We start from the raw sequence: 21,597 nt of genomic DNA, 5'->3' as shown, positions 1-21,597 counted from the left end.
GCACACATGACTGTAAGTCGCTTTGGATAAAAGCGTCTGCTAAATGGCATATTTGATTTTTGACATCAGGTTTTTGTGATTAAATTGTTATTGTTGACTGTGATTCAATGACAATACATGTGATTTGTTAACTGTACATACTGTAGCAATGAATGTGTGGCCTCCACATGTTGACAGCTGAGGTGAGGGTCTTGCTGTGTTGTGTTCTATAGTTGGTTGTGAGGACCTGGAACCGTGGTGAGACACAGAGGCAGCAGACAGCTCCATGGCTTGGACTGAGCTGGTGCTCCGGGAAGGGCTCAGCGCTGGGCCACACAGGGCCCTCCTACCATTCCTCCTCTTGATGTTCCTCACCTCCCCCTGCCTCAGTGTTCCCCCAAAGCCTGCCCGCATCCCTCTGTCACCAAGGCAGCCTTTTCTAGTACTATGGGGAGTAGCCAACAAGGCATTCTGGACGTCCCGACCCAGGAGCCATTGGGATGGAGAGAGAGGGCCATGTGGCCATGTTTTATGAGGACACTCTGAGGAAGTACCCTTATTACACTGACCAGGACACCTCCAGAATACACAGGAGGACCAGGCGGCAGCGCTACCCTTTCCGTGGTATCAGGGACTGGGGGTACTGGGTTGGGGCCAGTGGTCCCCGCAGTGGGGAAGGAACCGTGAGAAACAGGGCATCTACCTGGAGGGCTCCAGGGCTCTGCTGAGGACCTTCTTCCCTGACTGGACCACAGAGCAGTTGGAGAAGTGGTCTCAGGTAAGATCCTCATCACAACAGTGATAGATGCTATTCAGTATGTCACAGTTGTCCCATAATGATGATGTCATCCCGTCCCCCAGGTGGATTGAGATGGCGGCCCAGTCCATCCTCATGCAGGCACTGTGGGAGATAAGGAGGCTCCGCCCAAGGATCTGTGGGGCGTGTCCCCATACCCCAACTGCTACAACTCTGGCCCGCCCAGTCGCTGTCCAATTACACGGGCCGCTGCCCCGCTGCCGAAATGGCGTTGAACGACGAGCTGCTATGGCTATGGAAACGCTGCTCCGCCCTCTACCCTGCCCTCATGCTAGAGAAGCTGCAGGGTGAGACCTCAGGGGCCAGACTGTACACATCTAATCAGATCCGAGAGGCACTGAGAGTGGCAGGCTTGGCTGGGACCGCCTACGACCTTCCTGTGTTCCTATTAGTCAGTAGTGTCTATACGTCAACTAATACTTTTCTGTATGAGGTGAGAGATAGTGCTGGGTGGAAGTGGATGTTACCATATTTTTGATAGTGGTTTCTCTTTGTCTGGTGGGTCTGAAACTAGTGTATAACTGTGTGATGTTCCCTCAGGCAGACTTGGGCAACACTATTGGTTAGAGTGCTGCCATGGGGGCAGCAGGGGTTATCCTCTGGGAGAATGATCCAGGTGTCTTCTCTACAAGGACTCAGGTATACATCTCTTCAATCTTCCATACATTGTCAGTCATACTACTGTAACTGTGTCTGAGGTCTGCGAATGACAACATTTCCCCTCTGTCTGTGTCTGCCCCCAGACAGCCTGCTCAGAGCTAGCCACGTTCATGCGTGAGGTCCTGGGCTCGTACGCCGTCAACGTGACCACAACCTCCCGCCTGTGCGGCATTTCCCTATGCCAGGGGCATGGCCCCTGCGTGCGCCGCAAATCCGAGAGCTCCACCTACCTGCACCTGCCGCCCTCCATCTTCCTGATGACACAGAGGAAGGTGGAGATGGTGCAGGTCATGGGCCAGCTGGACCATGGCAACCTGGAGGCCTGGAAGAGGGACTTCCAGTGCCAGGAGTCCCTGGAGGGGGCGGTCGCCGACGAGGAGGTCCTCAAGGACAGGGCTGAGGTCAGGGCACAGGGAGCTCTTCCTCCCACACTGAATCCCCTCTTATTGAGTGAGCTGAACCAGGGAACCAGCCCCACCCTCGCTCTCTTGGACCACAGTGGACTGTCACTCACTGCACCTCTCCTACCTCTACTGCTGGTATTAACCACAGATTTAAGCTTAAACACAGATTTATGCCTGAACCCCTGACTAACCTGCTGGACTATCAGGTCAGGGCTCAGGGGGCTAAAGACTGTCACACTAGTGTATAAAAAAGGTGCGTGGTACAAAATATCCCTATTTCGAACAATGAAATGTTGTGAAAAATATACTTTTACTTTGGAAACTGGATTTTTTATTGTTTGTGGCTGTATTGTCTGTACAACCAAGAACATGACATGAACAAACTAAAAAGTGTTTTATTCATAGGACGTGGTTAACATTGCTATAATTTCTTGTCTCGTCGACAGTTCTGTGTATTCAGTTCATAGCAGGGCAGTACTGGATGTTTCTGGGGCAGCAGGTAGCCTAGTGGTTAAGAGCATTGGGCCAGTAACTGAAACGTCGCTGGTTTGAATCCCCAAACAGACTAGGTGAAAAGTCTGTCGATGTGCCCTTGAGCAAGGCACTTAACCCTAATTGCTCCCGTAAGTCGCTCTGGTTAAGAGTGTCTGTTAAATGACAAATATTAACTAATTTTTGTTTATTTGCACACTTTTTTTCCTTCACTCTACTCCTTACATGTGAATGGCTATGCTGTAATATGGTTCACAACTTGGTTTCCTCAAACACAATGTAAACACACATTCTACAACCCACAACATGTTGCTGCAGTCATATCATTTGAAATGACTTCACCATTACCTTTGTGTTCTTACAGGTCATGCTATTGTGATGACAATAAATCATGCCTTTTTCTGTGGAAATGTAGTAACATTTTATATAAAATGTAATGGATGCACTCTAGATGTCCTGTATCTATGCACTCATGTCATCACAACCAAACCAGGAACAAAAACAGACAGGTACTCTTTGCAGCTCATGTAAATGTGTTATTTTTCTTAAAATATACACTTAGGACAAAGGGTAGCTAAATCAATTTTTTGTTACAGAAAGAGATCATATGTACAAAGGTGCTTCTGATTGTACAGAGATATTATTAAGAGCAGTTAGAGAGGAGGCCATCCCTCTCTCCCCAGCCAAACATGCGCCACCCCAAAGTCTATAGTCCTACAGCCCATCCCCTTCTATCTCCAGTGTGAGGGTGCTGCCTTATCTAGGTGGGGCTTCAGCAGGTCTGACGACATCTGGTAGCTTCCAAGTCCTTCATGGGCCATGGTGCAAAACAACTGTAAGGGCATGTTACATGTAATGGCTGTCCAGAACCTCTCACCATGGCAACACAATTTATGCCAAATAGATATGTTCGAAATTGAGACAGGCCTACCTGCCAGCCAACCTGTGAAGTGACAAAGGTACCACAGTCTCCTAAAGCGCAACATATTATCCAGGGAACACAGAGGAGAGCTTTACAGGGAATGGCTTTTGGTTGGTAACAGCCTGTTACTAGCAGGTATATAACATGGAGGGACTGCCCTTTATACAATATAATATGTAACCCCACACCTTCACCTGTCTCATCTTACTATTAAAACATGCCACAGGCAGTTTCAGGAACCTGCCTAAGAAGTGACTAACATCTAAACAATCTTATCTCAACATTTCCTAAAGCTCACGCTCCATACAAATCAAATCTTATTCGTCATATACTTCGGAAACAACAGGTGTGGCCCTTCCCAACAACGCAGAGAGAAAGAAAATTGAGAAATAATAGAAAAATAAAACCCGTAATAGATACACAATGAGTAACGATAACTTGAGAGGGAGAGAGTGCCACCGTGTGGGCAGCAGCAGTTAGTGCAATCTGAACCAAGTGGGTCGGCCGGTAATACAGTAAGAGAAGCATCAAGCGCTCCGTTTCCTTCAAGTTCTATCAGGGGGAGGGGCTCCTAGTCGAGCGAGGATCTCGGGGGTGGGGAGGGGTTTGCAGCAGGACGTATCCATGGGGGAGGGGTGAGGAGAGGGGTGTAATGTAGATCATCCATGAAGCCGGCATGATTAGCAGCAGTGATTCCAGGGAGGGAGGAAGGGGGTCGTTAGGTTAGCAAAGTGTCTGCAGTGGACGAGGGTCTCTGGGGGAGAGGGGTCTCCAGGGGGGAGGAGCTACTTGCAGATGGCTTCCAGGGCGTCCAGGGTGCGCTTGATGTCCCGGATCTGGGCAGCCAGGATGTGGATGGGCTGCATGGAGCGATCCAGCTCCTCACAGCGCGCCATCAGCGTGTACATTCCCTATGAACACACAAACGATTGAATACATGGAGGAAGTGAACACACATCATATACTAATGCCACAACAAGCATCCATGATTGCCATTGATCATCATATACCTCCTCATGTCTAGCCAAGCTCTCTCTTCTCTCACCTTTATGCTCATGTCCACAGACTCCCCCAGGCTGTCCACTGAGTCTCTGTAGGTTTGGATGTATCCCACACTCAGCGCTGTCATCTGGACACACACACATTTTTTAAAAACATTTTAGTCATTCCAGAGCGACTTACAGTTAGTGAGTTATTACATTATTTTTTTTATTTTTTTCATACTGGCCCCCCGTGGGAATCGAACCCACAACCCTGGCGTTGCAAATGCCATGCTCTACCAACTGAGCTACATCCCTGCCGGCCATTCCCTCCCCTACCCTGGATGACGCTTGGCCAATTGTGCGCCGCCCCATGGGTCTCCCGGTCGCGGCCGGCTACGACAGAGCCTGGATTCGAACCAGGATCTCTAGTGGCACAGCTAGCACTGCGCCACCGATAAAGACATACACTGAGTGTACAAACATTAGGAACACCTTCCTAATATTGAGTTGGTTCCCCTTTTAACCTCAAAACAGCCTCAATTCGTAAGGGCATGGACTCTACAAGGTGTCGAAAGCGTTCTACAGGGATGCTGGCCCATGTTGACTCCAATGCTTCCCACAGTTGTCAAGTTGGCTGGATGTCCTTTGGGTGGTGGACCATTCTTGATACACATGGGAAACTGTTAAGCGTGAAAAACCCAGCAGTGTTGCAGTTCTTGACACACTCAAACCGGTGCGCCTGGCACCTACTACCAAAGGCAGTTAAATAGTAAGTTGAGTCCATTCCTTGAAACATTGAACCGCTGTAGTTTACAACAATTCTAATTTCTAAAGTGGAAGTTGGGAGAGTTTTATTCGGGTGGTTCAGTGAAACAATTATAGTTTCTGAGGTGGAAGTTGGGAGAGTTATATTTTTTTGGTGAGGGAGGCCCTGCTCTCTCCTTTCCCAGATGTTTAGTTCATTTCATTCCGATCTCCTCTGCATTATTGTAGCCATCTGCTACAGCCTGTCAACTATGCCTCTGCCTATCCCTGTTCTCTCCTCTCCGCACAGGCTACACAAACGCCTCACACCGCGTGGCTGCTGCCTCTCTAACCTGGTGGTCCCTGCACGCACCACACACCTGGAGTTCCAGGTCTCAGGCAGCCTCTGGAACTGCCGTTCTGCTGCCAACAAGGCTGACTTCATCCCAGCCTATGCTACCCTCCAGTCCCTCGACTTCCTGGCGCTGACGGAAACATGGATTACCACTGAAAACACTGCTACTCCTACTGCTCTCTCCTCGTCTGACCATGTGTTCTCGCATACCCCGAGAGCATCTGGTCAGAGGGGTGGTGGCACAGGAATCCTCATCTCTCCCAAGTGGTCATTCTCAATTTTTCCCCTAACCCATCTGTCTATCTCCTCATTTGAATTCCACGCTGTCACAGTCACTAGCCCATTTAAGCTTAATATCCTTGTCATCTATCGCCCTCCAGGTTCCCTTGGAGAGTTCATCAATGAGCTTGACGCCTTGATAAGTTCCTTTCCTGAGGATGGCTCACCCTTCACAGTTTTGGGGGATTTCAACCTCCCTACGTCTACATTTGACTCATTTCTCTCTGCCTCCTTCTTTCCACTCCTCTCCTCTTTTGACCTCACCCTCTCACCGTCCCCCCTACTCACAAGGCAGGCAATACGCTTGACTTCATCTTTACTAGATGTTGCTCTTCTACTAATCTCACTGCAACTCCCCTCCATGTCTCCGACCACTACTTTGTATCCTTTTCTCTCTCGCTCTCCTCCAACACTACTCACTCTGCCCCTACACAGATGGTAACGCGCCGCCGCAACCTTCGCTCTCTCTCTCCCACTACTCTCTCCTCTTCCATCCTATCATCTCTTCCCTCTGCTCAACCTTCTCCCTCCAATCTCCTGATTCTGCCTCCTCAACCCTCCTCTCCTCCCTTTCTGCATCCTTTGACTCCCTGTGTCCCCTATCCTCCCGGCCGGCTCGGTCCTCCCCTCCAGCTCCGTGGCTTGATGACTCATTGCGAGCTCACAGAACAGAGCTCCGGGCAGCTGAGCGGATATGGAAGAAAACTAAACTCCCTGCCGACCTGGCATCTTTTCACTCCCTCCTCTCTACATTTTCTTCATCAGTTTCTGCTGCTAAGGCCACTTTCTACCACTCTAAATTCCAAGCATCTGCCTCTAACCCTAGGAAGCTCTTTGCCACATTCTCCTCACTGCTGAATCCCCCCCTCCCTCTCTGTGGATGACTTCGTCAACCACTTTGAAAAGAAGGTTGACGACATCCGATCCTCGTTTGTTAAGTCTAATGACACTGCTGGTCCTGCTCACACTGCCTTACCCTATGCTTTGACTTCTTTCTCCCCTCTCTCTCCAGATAAAATCTTGCGACTAGTGACTGCAGGCCGCCCAACAACCTGCCCGCTTGACCCCATCCCCTCCTCTCTTCTCCAGACCATCTCCGGTGACCTTCTCCCCTACCTCACCTCGCTGATCAACTCATCCTTGACCGCTGGCTATGTCCCTTCCGTCTTCAAGAGAGCGAGAGTTGCACCCCTTCTCAAAAAACCAACACTCGATCCCACTGATGTCAACAACTACAGACCAGTATCCCTTCTTTCTTTTCTTTCCAAAACTATTGAGCGTGCCGTCTTTAGCCAACTCTCTTGCTATCTCTCTCAGAATGACCTTCTTGATCCAAACCAGTCAGGTTTCAGGACTGGTCATTCAACTGAGACTGCTCTTCTCTGTGTCACGGAGGCTCTCCGCACTGCTAAAGCTAACTCTCTCTCCTCTGCTCTTGTCCTTCTAGACCTGTCTGCTGCCTTTGATACTGTGAACCATCAGATCCTCCTCTCCACCCTCTCCGAGATGGGCATCTCCGGCGCGGCTCACTCCTGGATTGCGTCCTACCTGACCGGTCGCTCCTACCAAGTGGCGTGGCGAGAAGCTGTCTCCGCACCACGTGCTCTCACCACTGGTGTCCCCCAGGGCTCAGTTCTAGGCCCTCTCCTTTTCTCCCCTATACACCAAGTCACTTGGCTCTGTCATATCCTCACATGGCCTCTCCTATCATTGCTACGCTGACGATACACAACTAATCTTCTCCTTTCCCCCTTCTGATAACCAGGTGGCGAATCGCATCTCTGCATGTCTGGCAGACATATCAGTATGGATGACGGATCACCACCTCAAGCTGAACCCTGGCAAGACGGAGCTGCTCTTCCTCCCGGGGAAGGACTGCCCGTTCCATGATCTCGCCATCACGGTTGACAACTCCGTTGTGTCCTCCTCCCAGAGTGCGAAGAGCCTTGGCGTGACCCTGGACAACACCCTGTCGTTCTCCGCTAACATCAAGGCGGTGACCCGATCCTGCAGGTTCATGCTCTACAACATTCGGAGAGTACGACCCTGCCTTACACAGGAAGCGGCACAGGTCCTAATCCAGGCACTTGTCATCTCCCGTCTGGATTACTGCAACTCGCTGTTGGCTGGGCTCCCTGCCTGTGCCATTAAACCCCTACAACTCATCCAGAATGCCGCAGCCCGTCTGGTGTTCAACCTTCCCAAGTTCTCTCACGTCACCCCCTCCTCCGCACACTCCACTGGCTTCCAGTTGAAGCTTCGCATCCGTTACAAGACCATGGTGCTTGCCTATGGAGCAGTGAGGGGAACGGCACCTCCGTACCTTCAGGCTCTGATCAGTCCCTACACCCAAACGAGGGCATTGCGTTCATCCACCTCTGGCCTGCTGGCTCCCCTTCCTCTGCGGAAGCATAGTTCCCGCTCAGCCCAGTCAAAACTGTTCGCTGCTCTGGCACCCCAATGGTGGAACAAGCTCCCTCACGACGCCAGGACAGCGGAGTCACTCACCACCTTCCGGAGACATTTGAAACCCCACCTCTTTAAGGAATACCTGGGATAGGATAAAGTAATCCTTCTACCCCCAAAAAAAAAAAAAAAAAAAAATAAATTGTAAAGTGGTTATCCCACTGGCTATAGGGTGAATGCACCAATTTGTAAGTCGCTCTGGATAAGAGCGTCTGCTAAATGACGTAAATGTGCCCTTGAGCAAGGCACTTAACCCTAATTGCTCCTGTAAGTCGCTCTGGATAAGAGCGTCTGCTAAATGACTAAAATGTAAATGTCAATATTTTGTCTTGCCCATTCACCCTCTGAATGGCACAGATACACAATCCATGTCTTAATTGTCTCAAGACTTAAAAACCTTTCTTTAACCTGTCTCCTCCCCTTCATCTACACTGATTGAAGTAGATTTAACAGGTTACATTAATAATGGATCATAGCTTTCACCTGGATTCACCAGTCTGTCATGGAAAGAGCAGGTGTTCTTAATGTTTTGTACACTCAGTGTATATAACATAGTAGACCCTTAATATCAGGCAATTTACAATAAGAAATGTATAGCAGAGCAGGACTAAAAGGATAGTTGAGCGGAGATCAAAATGGTATGTGTGAACAAACTGAGCTCACGTACGTTCTGGATGGTTCCGTTGAGGCTGCGCATCATCAGCTCCACACTGTGGGCAACATCCTGAGTGTGTCTCTGCAGGTCCACCAGGACAGCAGGGTCAATGGGAGGGATGTCTGCCGGCTGCCGCAACGACGACCCCCGACCTCTGCTACTGATGGAACCCGAGCAGTCCGCTGGACACAGAAAGAGAGAGACAGAAAAACACACACAGGAAATTACTACCTTATCTCGACAGTCTACAAAGCAAATCAGCCTCCCTCATCCAAGCAGTGCTCTGTGACTCATCCGTCCTCCCACCCTTCCTGAGGGTGCTAATCTAATCACAAAGGAGCAAAATGTTACACAACAGAAAAAGAAAACAAGCGTTTCTTACTGGACAAGTTCAGGTGGTCTCTCCCTGTTTTAGTCAGTTATCTTCTGTTTGGTGCCTAATTAATACGACCCAGGTGAATAACTATCCGATCCCTGCAGTCCTCCGGTGCTATACTCACATTCACAGTCACAGTCCAGGCTGGGCTTGGAGCTCATCTTGATCTTCTGCTCCAGGTTGCGGCAGATGAAGTGGGTCAGGTCCCCGTCGTGGCTGACTGTTCCCTCCAGCTCCAGGGCAGAGGAGATGGTGGCCCTGCGGCCCTCTGGTTGGCCCCCCCGGCCCACGCCTCGGGCCACTCCGCCGCACGCCTGGCTGATCTCATCCAGACTCTTGCTGTCCTGCATGCCCCGGACGATGCGCTCCCGCTCGGGGACGTTCCGCACGTGTACCTGGGCCATGACGTGGGGCGGGCAGGGGCTGCTGTCTGATGACTCCCCCTCGGCTGGGGCAGAGCTGGGGCCAGGAGATGCTGCCGAGGGCTCCTCTGTAAACTGAGGGGAAGAGGCAGTCTTACATACCGGGACCAGACGTATGAACAATACACATGCATATCCTCACTATTGCAGGTGGTAGAAATCTATACAAAAACAAAAAAAATCCACGTCACAATGGATAAAGTACTATATTCTATTCTTGAGCTGTTGACTCTGGCACTTCAACGTTAACGATTATGTACAGGGGCAGTAGCGGTCAGTATGGCAGACTCACCTCAGCTGTGACTTCATCCTGGGTGTTTCCTGCATGCTGCTCCTCTCGCTCCTCCTCATCCTGCTTTTCCTCCTCCTGCTCCTCTGTTTCTACAGAACAGCAGCTACGAGGCTCTGTGTGTTCTTTCTCTGACTGATGTTTGTCTGCACTGGGAGTGTCCCTATGTGGGGCTGTGTCTTTGGATGGAATGCCTGTTGCTGTGGTGGTGTTCTGTGAGTCTCCAGACAGAACCTCATTTAGTGGCTCATCTGTTTGGGGGGGTCCAGTGAGGGACATGTCTTGAGGGGGCGCGTGTGGGTTTGTGTCTGCTGTGCATGTGGCAGTGGGGAGGGAGAGCTGTGCTAGGAGCGTGTTTTTGTGTTGTTTGTCCGAATGGGACATGTAGTTGTGAGGAGTGTCTATGGGGTCTTCTTGTACATCGCATGCTTTCTCACCATCCACACAGTTCTCAGTCTCTCCAGGGGTCCCATCGAGGTATCCGTGCCCAGAACAGGGCACCCTGCCCCCAAACTTCAGGAGCTGCGAGGGGGTAGTAGGGGCGTGGGTGTGCGGGCCATTCTCACTGCAGGATCCAGGGGAGTCTGGTGTATGCACCCCATTGGCTGCTTCCGGCACGTATGTGCCAATCACAGGGAACAGGCTCATCCCTCCACCTGCTGCATACAACACGTCAGATAACAACAGACACGCTTTCCTCCTCCCTATGCTTACATACATACATACATACATACATACATACATACAGTACCAGTCAAAAGTTTGGACACACCTACTCATTCAAGGGTTTTTCTTCATTTTTTACATTGTAGAATAATAGTGAAGACATCAAAACTATGAAATAACACATATGGAATCATGTAGTAGTAACCAAAAAAGTGTTAAACAAATCAAAAATATTTTATATTTGAGATTCTTCAAATAGCCACCCTTTGCCTTGATGACAGCTTTGCACACTCTTGGCATTCACTCAACCAGCTTGACCTGGAATGCTTTTCCAACAGACTTGAAGGAGTTCCCACATTTGCTGAGCACTTGTTGGCTGCTTTTCCTTCACTCTGCCACCAGACTCATCCCAAACCATCTCAATTGGGTTGAGGTCGGGGGATTGTGGAGGCCAGGTCATCTGATGCAGCACTCCATCACTCTCCTTCTTGGTAAAATAGCCCTAACACAGCCTAGAGGTGTGATGGGTCATTGTCCTGTTGAAAAACAAATGACAGTCCCACTAAGCGCAAACCAGATGGGATGGCGTATCACTGCAGAATGATGTGGTAGCCATGCTGGTTAAGTGTGCCTTGAATTATAAATAAATCACAGACAGCGTCACCAGCAAAGCACCCCCACACCATAACACCTCCTCCTCCATGCTTTATGGTGGGAACTACACATGCGGAGATCATCCGTTCACCCACACCGCGTCTCACAAAGACACAGCGGTTTGAACCAAAAATCTCAAATTTGGACTAGAGACCAAAGGACACATTTCCACCGGTCTAATGTCCATTGCTCTTGTTTCTTGGACCAAGCAGGTCTCTTCTTCTTATTGGTGTCCTTTAGTAGTGGTTTCTTTGCAGCAATTCGACCATGAAGGCCTGATTCACACAGTCCCCTCTGAACAGTTGTGTTGAGATGTGTCTGTTACTTGAACTCTGTGAAGCATTTATTTGGGCTGCAATTTCGGAGGCTGGTAACTCTAATGAACTTATCCTCTGCAGCAGAGGTAACTCTGGTCTTCCATTCCTGTGGCGGTCCTCATGAGAGCCAGTTTCATCATAGCGCTTGATGGTTTTTGCGACTGCACTTGAAGAAACTTTCAAAGTTCTTGAAAATTCCTGGATTGACTGACCTTCATGTCTTAAAGTAATGGACTGTCGTTTCTCTTTGCTTATTGGAGCTGTCCTTGCCATAATATGGACTTGGTCTTTTACCAAATAGGGCTATCTTCTGTATACCCCCCCTACCTTGTCAAAACACAACTGATTGGCTCAAACACATTAACAAGGAACAAATTAACTTTTAAGAAGGCACACCTGTTAATTGAAATGCATTCCAGGTGACTACCTCATGAAGCTGGTTGAGAAAATGCCAAGAGTATGCAAAGCTGTCATCAAGGCAAAATGGTGGCAATTTGAAGAATCTCAAATAGAAAATCTGTAGCTCAGCTGGTAGAGCACGGCGCTTGTAACGCCAAGGTAGTGGGTTCGATCACCGGTACCACCCATACACAAAAATGTATGCACGCATGACTGTAAGTCGCTTTGGATAAAAGCGTCTGCTAAATGGCATATTATTATTTTATTTTTATTTTATTTTTTAATAAAGAAAAACCCTTGAATGAGTAGGTGTGTCCAAACTTTTGACTGGTACTGTACATACATACATACATACATACATACATACAACTGGGTTGGACTCTACAAATCATTGCACATCAACTTGCCCACCTGGGGCTCCAGCTACTCTTTTTATTGAGGCATGCTTGCTTTCAAGGGAGGTTGGGAGAAAGACTGTTAACAGTCAAATGTCCCAACAAACTGGCTTAGTTGCATCGAAGCTACTTCTAGTACAGCTAGCCAGCTGCAAGCATACATTGGAGGACCCACCAAGCTAAACTGTCAACAATACTACTTTGCAGCTCAATGCAATCCAACAAACACAAGAAAACAAAAAATGTAACAAAGGTCAAGTGACTACAATACAACATATAAGAATATATTTGGCCAACAACAGCTAACGTTAGCAACCTGTGTTTGTATGAGGTAAGCTAGCTAGCTAGCTGGCTGTCAGTTTGCCAGAAGACACCAACCTTACCATTACGCTGGTTTACACTGAGCTGCACTGGGGTCGGAATGCAATCATGGTTACATTATTAAGACACCGTTGAGCCGGCGCAAGATGTGGGTCAAAAAACGTACCTCAATGCAGGGATGGGATATGCCACTGTACTCCAAATTGTACCTTTATCCACACTGCTCCATCGAGAAGATTGAAATAGGCTTCTGCTAGTTTTCCCGGAAAACTGCCCTTATCGTCCTCAGCCACAGCAGTCATTATGGAATGGCACGTTGCGTTGAACAACAAAGGAGCTGATTGGCTGACACTGCCATTCCGTGGTTGAGCAAGCATGGAGAGGACAGAGATAGCCAGACTTGTAAATTGGGCTAAGGAACAGAAGTTGGATTTTGGAGAAACGCCCTCAGTGCGTGCTCTGCAAGCAATACAGAGGAAGAAGGCGCGGCAAGAGTGTGTGTGTTGGGTACTGTTAAATGGTAGCTCGAAATGGTCTTGTGATAATTTTCTGTGTTACTTCCGCCCTGGGACAAGACCTGTGACTTGCTTTGCTCTCTGGAGCAGGGCGCCTTTGAAAGGAGTGATTACTGGGGTGGCGTTAATTTTTGAGGTGGAACAACTGAAATTGAAGATTCCCTGTGTCTGTGATGCCCTCCATTTGGTGCGACGCAGACCCGGTGCCGAGCATGGTGAATCTGAGAAGACACGGTCTGTCCTTTTGAGATTTGAAGAAGTCTTTACCTGACAAAGTCATGTTAGGATATGCCAGAGCTTTTGTGCCAAACCCACTAAGGTGTTTTAGATGCCAAGCTTATGGTCATGTTGCAGCAGTGTGTAGGAGGGAGATTCCGAAATGTGAGAAGTGCACATGGGACAAAGGAATGTGTAGTATCAGTGGAAAAAACGGTGTGTCAATTGGGGGTGTGCCCATGTTACTGGGGATCAGAAGTGCCCAGTGCAAGAGAGACAGGTTGAGGTTACCAGGGTCAGTGTAGAACAGAAGGTGTAGTATGCTGAGGCAGTGAAGAGAGGAGGGGATTATGGGTCAAGGGTGAGTAGTAGGCCTAAGCCAATACAGTGATATGAATTTGTGCTTCAGTAAGGTTGGCTTCTTAGCATTTATTGCCATGGTTATCAACTGTCCCGCAGAAATGGAACGTAAATCACAGAAAATAGATGTTGTGGTGGTAGCTGCAGAGAAGTACTTGGGTGTTTGAGGTTTTACTGCAGAAGAGTTACAAGGTGTGTTGAACGAAAGAGTCCCGTCCTCCCATGCCGTCGGCCTGGTGTAGGATCAGTTAGGGTCAAAGTAGTTGAATGGGGTGGTGATTTTTATTTTTATGAAATAGTGGTATATAGGTGTAGGGTTAGTTGGTGGTGAAATTTTTTCATTTCCCTCTTCCTTTTTATTTTTTCATAAGAAAATGTTACATAATCGACCACACACTATCGCACAGTAGGTGGCGGCATGCACAAACAAACGTACGAATGCCATGATACCAAAGAAGAAGAAACTGCCATTCCAAAATGGCTGCAGTGGCTACTGCTAGCTAGCATGAGAACGAAAAGGGCAGTTTTACGGGAAAACAAGCAGTATTTCAATCTTCTCAATGTATCAGTGTGGATAAAGGTAACATTTGGAGTACAGTGGCATATCCCATCCCTGCATTGAGGTAGATTTTCCCACCCAAATCTTGCGCCAGCTCCACAGTATCTTAATCAAATCAAATGTTATTGGCCGCTTACACATATTTTGCAGATGTTATCACAGCTCCAACAGTGCAGTAATATCGAACAATACACACAAATCCCAAAAATAAAAATAAGTAAATATTAGAACGAGCAATGTCAAGGTCCAGAATATAAATATATATGATATTGTGTAAAAAAATCTGAACTCATCATGTGGTGCCGCAGTGTTTTAATTACGTGCAATTCTACAAGTTTTGCCATGGAGCGGAGAGAAGGTCTAGCAATTGTATAACTAATTTCATGCAAAAATAAGTGTTTGAGTTAATTTTGTGCAATTCTATTCATTTTGCCATGGGGCGGAGAGGAAAATTAGCAGTTTTACAGCTAATTTCCTGGTATTCTACACATTTTGCCATAGGGTGGAGAGAAATGCTTGCAGTTTTAAGTATGATATCTGAGTGAGACTGAATAACAAATACCCCCCCCCCCCGGGCTCTAATTCGACCTACAAGTTTAGATAGCTGGCTGCTTGACTAACTTACCAATCGAAAAAATGTCGCTGACATGGGCTAATTGAGTGACTATCAGTGACTGACATAACAAGAGAAAAACTGTTGCTGCATAACCAAATTTCGAAATTGCACCTTGTGTATTCTACCTCGCAACAGTAAGTTGAGACCCTGACTGAGTTCCCCCCAAAAAAATGTTGGGGGGAAGGAAATTGATCTGCAGGCCGCCAGTTGCCCATCCCTGGTATAGACACTATGGACAGTATATGAATAGAAAATGTGTGTACAGCAGTAGTTATATAGGATGAGCCTTGACTAGAATACAATATATACATATGAAGTTGGGAAAACAGTATGTAAACATTATTAAAGTGACCAGTGTTCAATCCTGTAGGTTCATGCTCTACAACAATCTGAAAGTACGACCCTGCCTTACACAGGAAGCACAGGTCCTAATCCAGGCACTTGTCATCTCCCGTCTGGATTACTGCAACTCGCTGTTGGCTGGGCTCCCTGCCTGTGCCATTAAACCCCTACAACTCATAGGGCAGCAGTTTCTAAGGTGCAAGGTAGAGTACCGGGTGGTAGCCGGCTAGTAACAGTGACTAAGTTCAGGGCAGGGTAATGTAACCATGATTGTGTTCCGAGCTCAGTGTAAACAAACGTAATGGTAGGGTAGTATCTTCTGGCAAAATGTAACCATGATTGCGTTCCAACCCCAGTGCAGCTCAGTGTAAACAAGCGTAACGGTAGGGCCTGTATCTTTTGACAAGCTGTCAGCGTGATTAGTTAACGTTACGGCTAGTTAACTAACGTTTAAATCAACTCGCAGCAGGAGTCTGTAAAACAATGAGCAATACGAACTATCAGACTAAAGAAAAATCATAAAGAATGGTCCCAACATCTAGCAAGCAAGTTGACATATTGCTTTCATCAGCCATAAACTAGCAGTTTACTCATCAGTCAGATGACGTTAGCTGGCAAGCTACCGTTAGCTAGCTAGCTGTCGATGCTAGCAGCCAGGCCTCGGAATGTTATCTTGTTTTCAGTTCCCTTGTTACTCCGTGTCAAGAGTAACCATCACCTAGCAATGTGTGGGAATACTTATTTCTACGACTTACTTTCAGGAAAATAAAATATTTGCCCGTTTTTAGCATAATCAAATAAATAAACACTTACCAGTGTAATTCTTTCCTAGAGATGTAGAGTCAATCATGAACTTGAGTCGAGTCCGCTCTGTATATTTTCCCCTACAACCTGAATTAGAGAACGCAATAGTTCCGCATAATGATAGAAAAACTGGTAGGTCTAGCTCACCACTGTAAATGTCTGACATTATGATTATATGCAGTAGTGAGAATGATGTGATGTTTCATAAATATAATCAAACCTATAATAATTTGTATTACTGAAGAATTTCAGAATGAAGTTGTATTAAATGGAATTTAATCAAACACAGTAAACGCCAAGGTAGTGGGTTCGATCCCCGGGACCACCCATACACAAAAATGTATGCACGCATGACTGTAAGTCGCTTTGGATAAAAGCGTCTGCTAAATGGCATATTATTATATTATTATTCATATCTGTGTACTTATGAGCTATACCTCCAGTGGCTGCATCTTTACCTGAGTTCTCCATGCACTTATCTCTCTTTCCCACAGAGGGAGACAGAGACCATTGCCTATAACTTCTGACGTCAACGAGCTACAGTATTCGCCACATGGCCATGAGTGTGTAAGCTGTGCTGTGAGAGCCCCACCCTTGCTCCTCTCTGCTACAATATTGTGATGTTCAAGATGGGAGAGGCAGAGCAGATACAGTACACACAGACTATCCCTGGGGATATATGTCTGCACAGCTATAACCCTAAGCTACAAGCCCTAACTCATAGGGCCCAAGGACTCTGAGGTAATTCTTCACACAAAAAGTATTTGTTTTCTATGTCACATAATACATTTGCTTGTGTTCAAATATTAAGCCAACATTGTCAATTGTACGTTCATCTGTTTAGAGGACACTGGTATCTAGGGAAACACACACAATATCCACACCATATGTGTCTGTCTCCGCACCACGTGCTCTCACCACTGGTGTCCCCCAGGGCTCAGTTCTAGGCCCTCTCCTATTCTCGCTATACACCAAGTCACTTGGCTCTGTCATATCCTCACATGGCCTCTCCTATCATTGCTACGCAGACGACACACAACTAATCTTCTCCTTTCCCCCTTCTGATAACCAGGTGGCGAAATGCATCTCTGCATGTCTGGCAGACATATCAGTGTGGATGACAGATCACCACCTCAAGCTGAACCTCGGCAAGACGGAGCTGCTCTTCCTCCCGGGGAAGGACTGCCCGTTCCATGATCTCGCCATCACGGTTGACAACTCTGTTGTGTCCTCCTCCCAGAGTTGAAAAAGCCTTGCCTTGACCCTGGACAACACCCTGCCATTCTCCGCTAACATCAAGGCAGTGACCCGATCCTGTAGGTTCATGCTCTACAACATTCGCAGAGTATGACCCTACCTTACACAGAAAGCGGCACAGGTCCTAATCCAGGCACTTGTCATTTCCCGTCTGGATTACTGCAACTCGCTGTTGGCTGGGCTCCCTGCCTGTGCCATTAAACCCCTACAACTCATCCAGAATGCCGCAGCCCATCTGGTGTTCAACCTTCCCATGTTCGCTCACGTCACCCCGCTCCTCCGCACACTCCACTGGCTTCCAGTTGAAGCTCGCATCTGCTACAAGACCATGGTGCTTGCCTACGGAGCTGTGAGGGGAACGGCACCTCCGTACCTTCAGGCTCTGATCAGTCCCTACACCCAAACGAGGGCATTGCGTTCATCCACCTCTGGCCTGCTGGCCCCCCTACCTCTGCGGAAGCACAGTTCCCGCTCAGCCCAGTCAAAACTGTTCGCTGCTCTGGCACCCCAATGGTGGAACAAGCTCCCTCACGACGCCAGGACGGCGGAGTCACTCACCACCTTCCGGAGACACTTGAAACCCCACCTCTTTAAGGAATAACTGGGACAGGATAAAGTAATCCTTCTACCCCCCCCTTACCCCACCCCCCCAAAAGATAAATAATAATAATAATAATAATTGTAAAGTGGTTATCCCACTGCCTATAAAGTGAATGCACCAATTTGTAAGTCGCTCTGGATAAGAGCGTCTGCTAAATGACGTAAACTTAAACATAAACGTAAACATATGTTTAAACGCTATCTCACCACCATTTAGATGAAGCCTCAGTTGGACTTGAGGAGACCTAAAGGCCCTGAGCCATGTGGTGTTCTGTGCTGGAGCAGCTTACAGACCGCAAATGTGACAGAGAGCAGGTTCAACTACATCTGAACCATGGTGATTGAGATCTGCCCAAACATAACCATTTTTTATTTAACCTGGTCAGTTAAGAACAAACTCTTATTTACAATGATGGCCTACCCCGGCCAAACCCAGACGATGCTGGGCCAATTGTGCGTCGCCCTATGGGACTCCCAATCACAGCTGGATTGTGATACAGCCTGGAATCTAACCAGGGTCTGTAGTGAAGTCTCTAGCACTGAGATGCAGTGCCTTAGACCGCTATGCCACTCGCTGTGCCACACACCATCCCAACGACACAATGCACTGAACATTTTCAGGTGTGGTTTCCTTCATTCAGTTCAGACCTAATGGGATATCCTGTTTGTCAGACCCACTTGGCTATTTCATTGTTTATATACTCATTTTATACACTGAGTGTACAAAACATTATTAACTTCTATGACAGACTGACCAGGTGAATCCAGGTGAAAGCTATGATCCCTTATTGATGTCACCTGTTAAATCCACTTCAATCAGTGTAGATTGTAGATGAAGGGGAGGAGACAGGTTAAAGAAGGATTTTTAAGTCTTGAGACAATTGAGACATGGATTGTGTATGTGTGCCATTCAGTGGGTGAATGGGCAAGACAAAATATTTAAGTGCCTTTGAACAGGGTGTGGTAGTAGGTTACAGGCGCACCGGTTTGAGTGTGTCAAGAACTGCAACGCTGCTGAGTTTTTAACCCTCAACAGTTTCTCGTGTGTATCAAGAATGGTCCACCACCCAAAGGACATCCAGCCAACTTGACACAACTGTGTGAAGCACTGTGGAACACTTTCGACACCTTGTAGAGTCCATGCCCAGACGAATTGAGGCTGTTCTGAGGGCAATAGGGGGTGCAACTCAATATTAGGAAGGTGTTCCTAATGTTTTGTATGTTTGCGGATTTACTGCAGGATAATGTCAGATGCATTATTTTGCATTGGACGATATTGAAACGTGAGTGGTCGATTATAGATTATGTGTATGTGGAGTAATAAAGATGGGTGATATAAATCTTCCAGATCTATCATTTGTCCGCACGCTGTGTGTATGTGTGCGTGTGTGTCTCCTATTGTTGATGGACAGGTTTCCTATACCACAAAAAGGAAAAGTATGAAAACATACTGGCAGAATTGAGTATTTACACTGGGTGTCTCCTTAACTTGGGAGAGGTCAATTGAAAACCTTTGATTTGATTTGTAAAGTCAATTTAGAAAATCACATGAAAGAAATACTGGCACAGAGATATAAATATAGGCTACAAAATAAAATTCATGAGCGCATAATGAATAAGGGAAGGATCTGATCAAGGTCTTCGAGGAAAGCATAAACATGACATGTTTTATTATAAAATACTTTTTTTATGGGTTCCATCATACTTTATGGTAGTGAATAAAGTACACACACACACACAGACACAGGCACACACACACAAAAGGACCTTGCTCAGTATTGGTTCCGTCTCCTGGCGATAAAAGAAGTCTGACCACATTTAAAAATGTCTCAGTCTCTCTCTGCTTTTATGCAGCTGCTCCAGAACATGAAACTAAAGTTTATTTTTCTACAGCATTAAAAGTGCTTTAGCTTTGCTGCATTTCATTTTGGCAGATTTGCTGGTTTGACTCAGAGTTCCCACTTTTCATTTCTCTGATGCACTAATGTCAAACACACCCAGCATCAATGATGCTAGTTACAGTGGGGAAAAAAAGTATTTAGTCAGCCACCAATTGTGCAAGTTCTCCCACTTAAAAAGATGAGAGAGGCCTGTAATTTTCATCATAGGTACACGTCAACTATGACAGACAAATTCAGAAAAGAAAATCCAGAAAATCACATTGTAGGATTTTTTATGAATTTATTTGCAAATTATGGTGGAAAATAAGTATTTGGTCACCTACAAACAAGCAAGATTTCTGGCGCTCACAGACCTGTAACTTCTTCTTTAAGAGGCTCCTCTGTCCTCCACTCGTTACCTGTATTAATAGCACCTGTTTGAACTTGTTATCAGTATAAAAGACACCTGTCCACAACCTCAAACAGTCACACTCCAAACTCCACTATGGCCAAGACCAAAGAGCTGTCAAAGGACACCAGAAACAAAATTGTAGACCTGCACCAGGCTGGGAAGACTGAATCTGCAATAGGTAAGCAGCTTGGTTTGAAGAAATCAACTGTGGGAGCAATTATTAGGAAATGGAAGACATACAAGACCACTGATAATCTCCCTCGATCTGGGGCTCCACGCAAGATCTCACCCCGTGGGGTCAAAATGATCACAAGAACGGTGAGCAAAAATCCCAGAACCACACGGGGGGACCTAGTGAATGACCTGCAGAGAGCTGGGACCAAAGTAACAAAGCCTACCATCAGTAACACACTACGCCGCCAGGGACTCAAATCCTGCACTGCCAGACGTGTCCCCCTGCTTGTCCAGGCCCATCTGAAGTTTGCTAGAGTGCATTTGGATGATCCAGAAGAGGATTGGGAGAATGTCATATGGTCAGATGAAACCAAAATATAACTTTTTGGTAAAAACTCAACTCGTCGTGTTTGGAGGACAAAGAATGCTGAGTTGCATCCAAAGAACACCATACCTACTGTGAAGCATGGGGGTGGAAACATCATGCTTTGGGGCTGTTTTTCTGCAAAGGGACCAGGACGACTGATCCGTGTAAAGGAAAGAATGAATGGGGCCATGTATCGTGAGATTTTGAGTGAAAACCTCCTTCCATCAGCAAGGGCATTGAAGATGAAACGTGGCTGGGTCTTTCAGCATGACAATGATCCCAAACACACCGCCCGGGCACCGAAGGAGTGGCTTCGTAAGAAGCATTTCAAGGTCCTGGAGTGGCCTAGCCAGTCTCCAGATCTCAACCCCATAGAAAATCTTTGGAGGGAGTTGAAAGTCTGTGTTGCCCAGCGACAGCCCCAAAACATCACTGCTCTAGAGGAGATCTGCATGGAGGAATGGGCCAAAATACCAGCAACAGTGTGTGAAAACCTTGTGAAGACTTACAGAAAACGTTTTACCTGTGTCATTGTCAACAAAGGGTATATAACAAAGTATTGAGAAACTTTTGTTATTGACCAAATACTTATTTTCCACCATAATTTGCAAATAAATTCATTACAAATCCTACAATGTGATTTTCTGGAATTTTTTTTCTCATTTTGTCTGTCATAGTTGACGTGTACCTATGATGAAAATTACAGGCCTCTCTCATCTTTTTAAGTGGGAGAACTTGCACAATTGGTGGTTGACTAAATACTTTTTTTCCCCACTGTATGAGGAGTCAAGCTTGAGTTGAAAGCCTGATGAACACCACAGAGCATTTACTAAATAAAACAGACCTTATACAACTACTGAAACTAACTGTTTTATTCAAAACAGAAATAAATACGACACA

The 21,597-nt window shown here is 46.9% G+C and overlaps 1 protein-coding gene and 1 pseudogene across 1 annotated transcript; one reads left to right on the top strand and one right to left on the bottom strand.

Annotated features, from left to right (window-relative positions):
- Nucleotides 1-265: 265 nt before the first annotated feature.
- Nucleotides 266-2,046, top strand: LOC121546456 (annotated as a pseudogene).
- Nucleotides 2,047-2,871: 825 nt separating this feature from the next.
- Nucleotides 2,872-16,078, bottom strand: LOC121546457 (BLOC-1-related complex subunit 6). The gene is made up of 6 exons (XM_041857731.2): nt 16,017-16,078; nt 9,847-10,502; nt 9,257-9,629; nt 8,769-8,938; nt 4,320-4,403; nt 2,872-4,185 (listed from the first exon to the last, which is right to left on the bottom strand). The coding sequence occupies exons 1-6, from the start codon at nt 16,051-16,053 to the stop codon at nt 4,060-4,062; spliced, it is 1,446 nt and encodes a 481-aa protein (XP_041713665.2). The 5' UTR covers nt 16,054-16,078; the 3' UTR covers nt 2,872-4,059.
- Nucleotides 16,079-21,597: the final 5,519 nt, after the last annotated feature.

This window comes from Coregonus clupeaformis, chromosome 30, assembly GCF_020615455.1.
Source record: "Coregonus clupeaformis isolate EN_2021a chromosome 30, ASM2061545v1, whole genome shotgun sequence".
Classification (NCBI taxonomy): Eukaryota; Metazoa; Chordata; class Actinopteri; order Salmoniformes; family Salmonidae; genus Coregonus; species Coregonus clupeaformis.
This window is presented reverse-complemented; position numbering and strand designations above follow the sequence as displayed.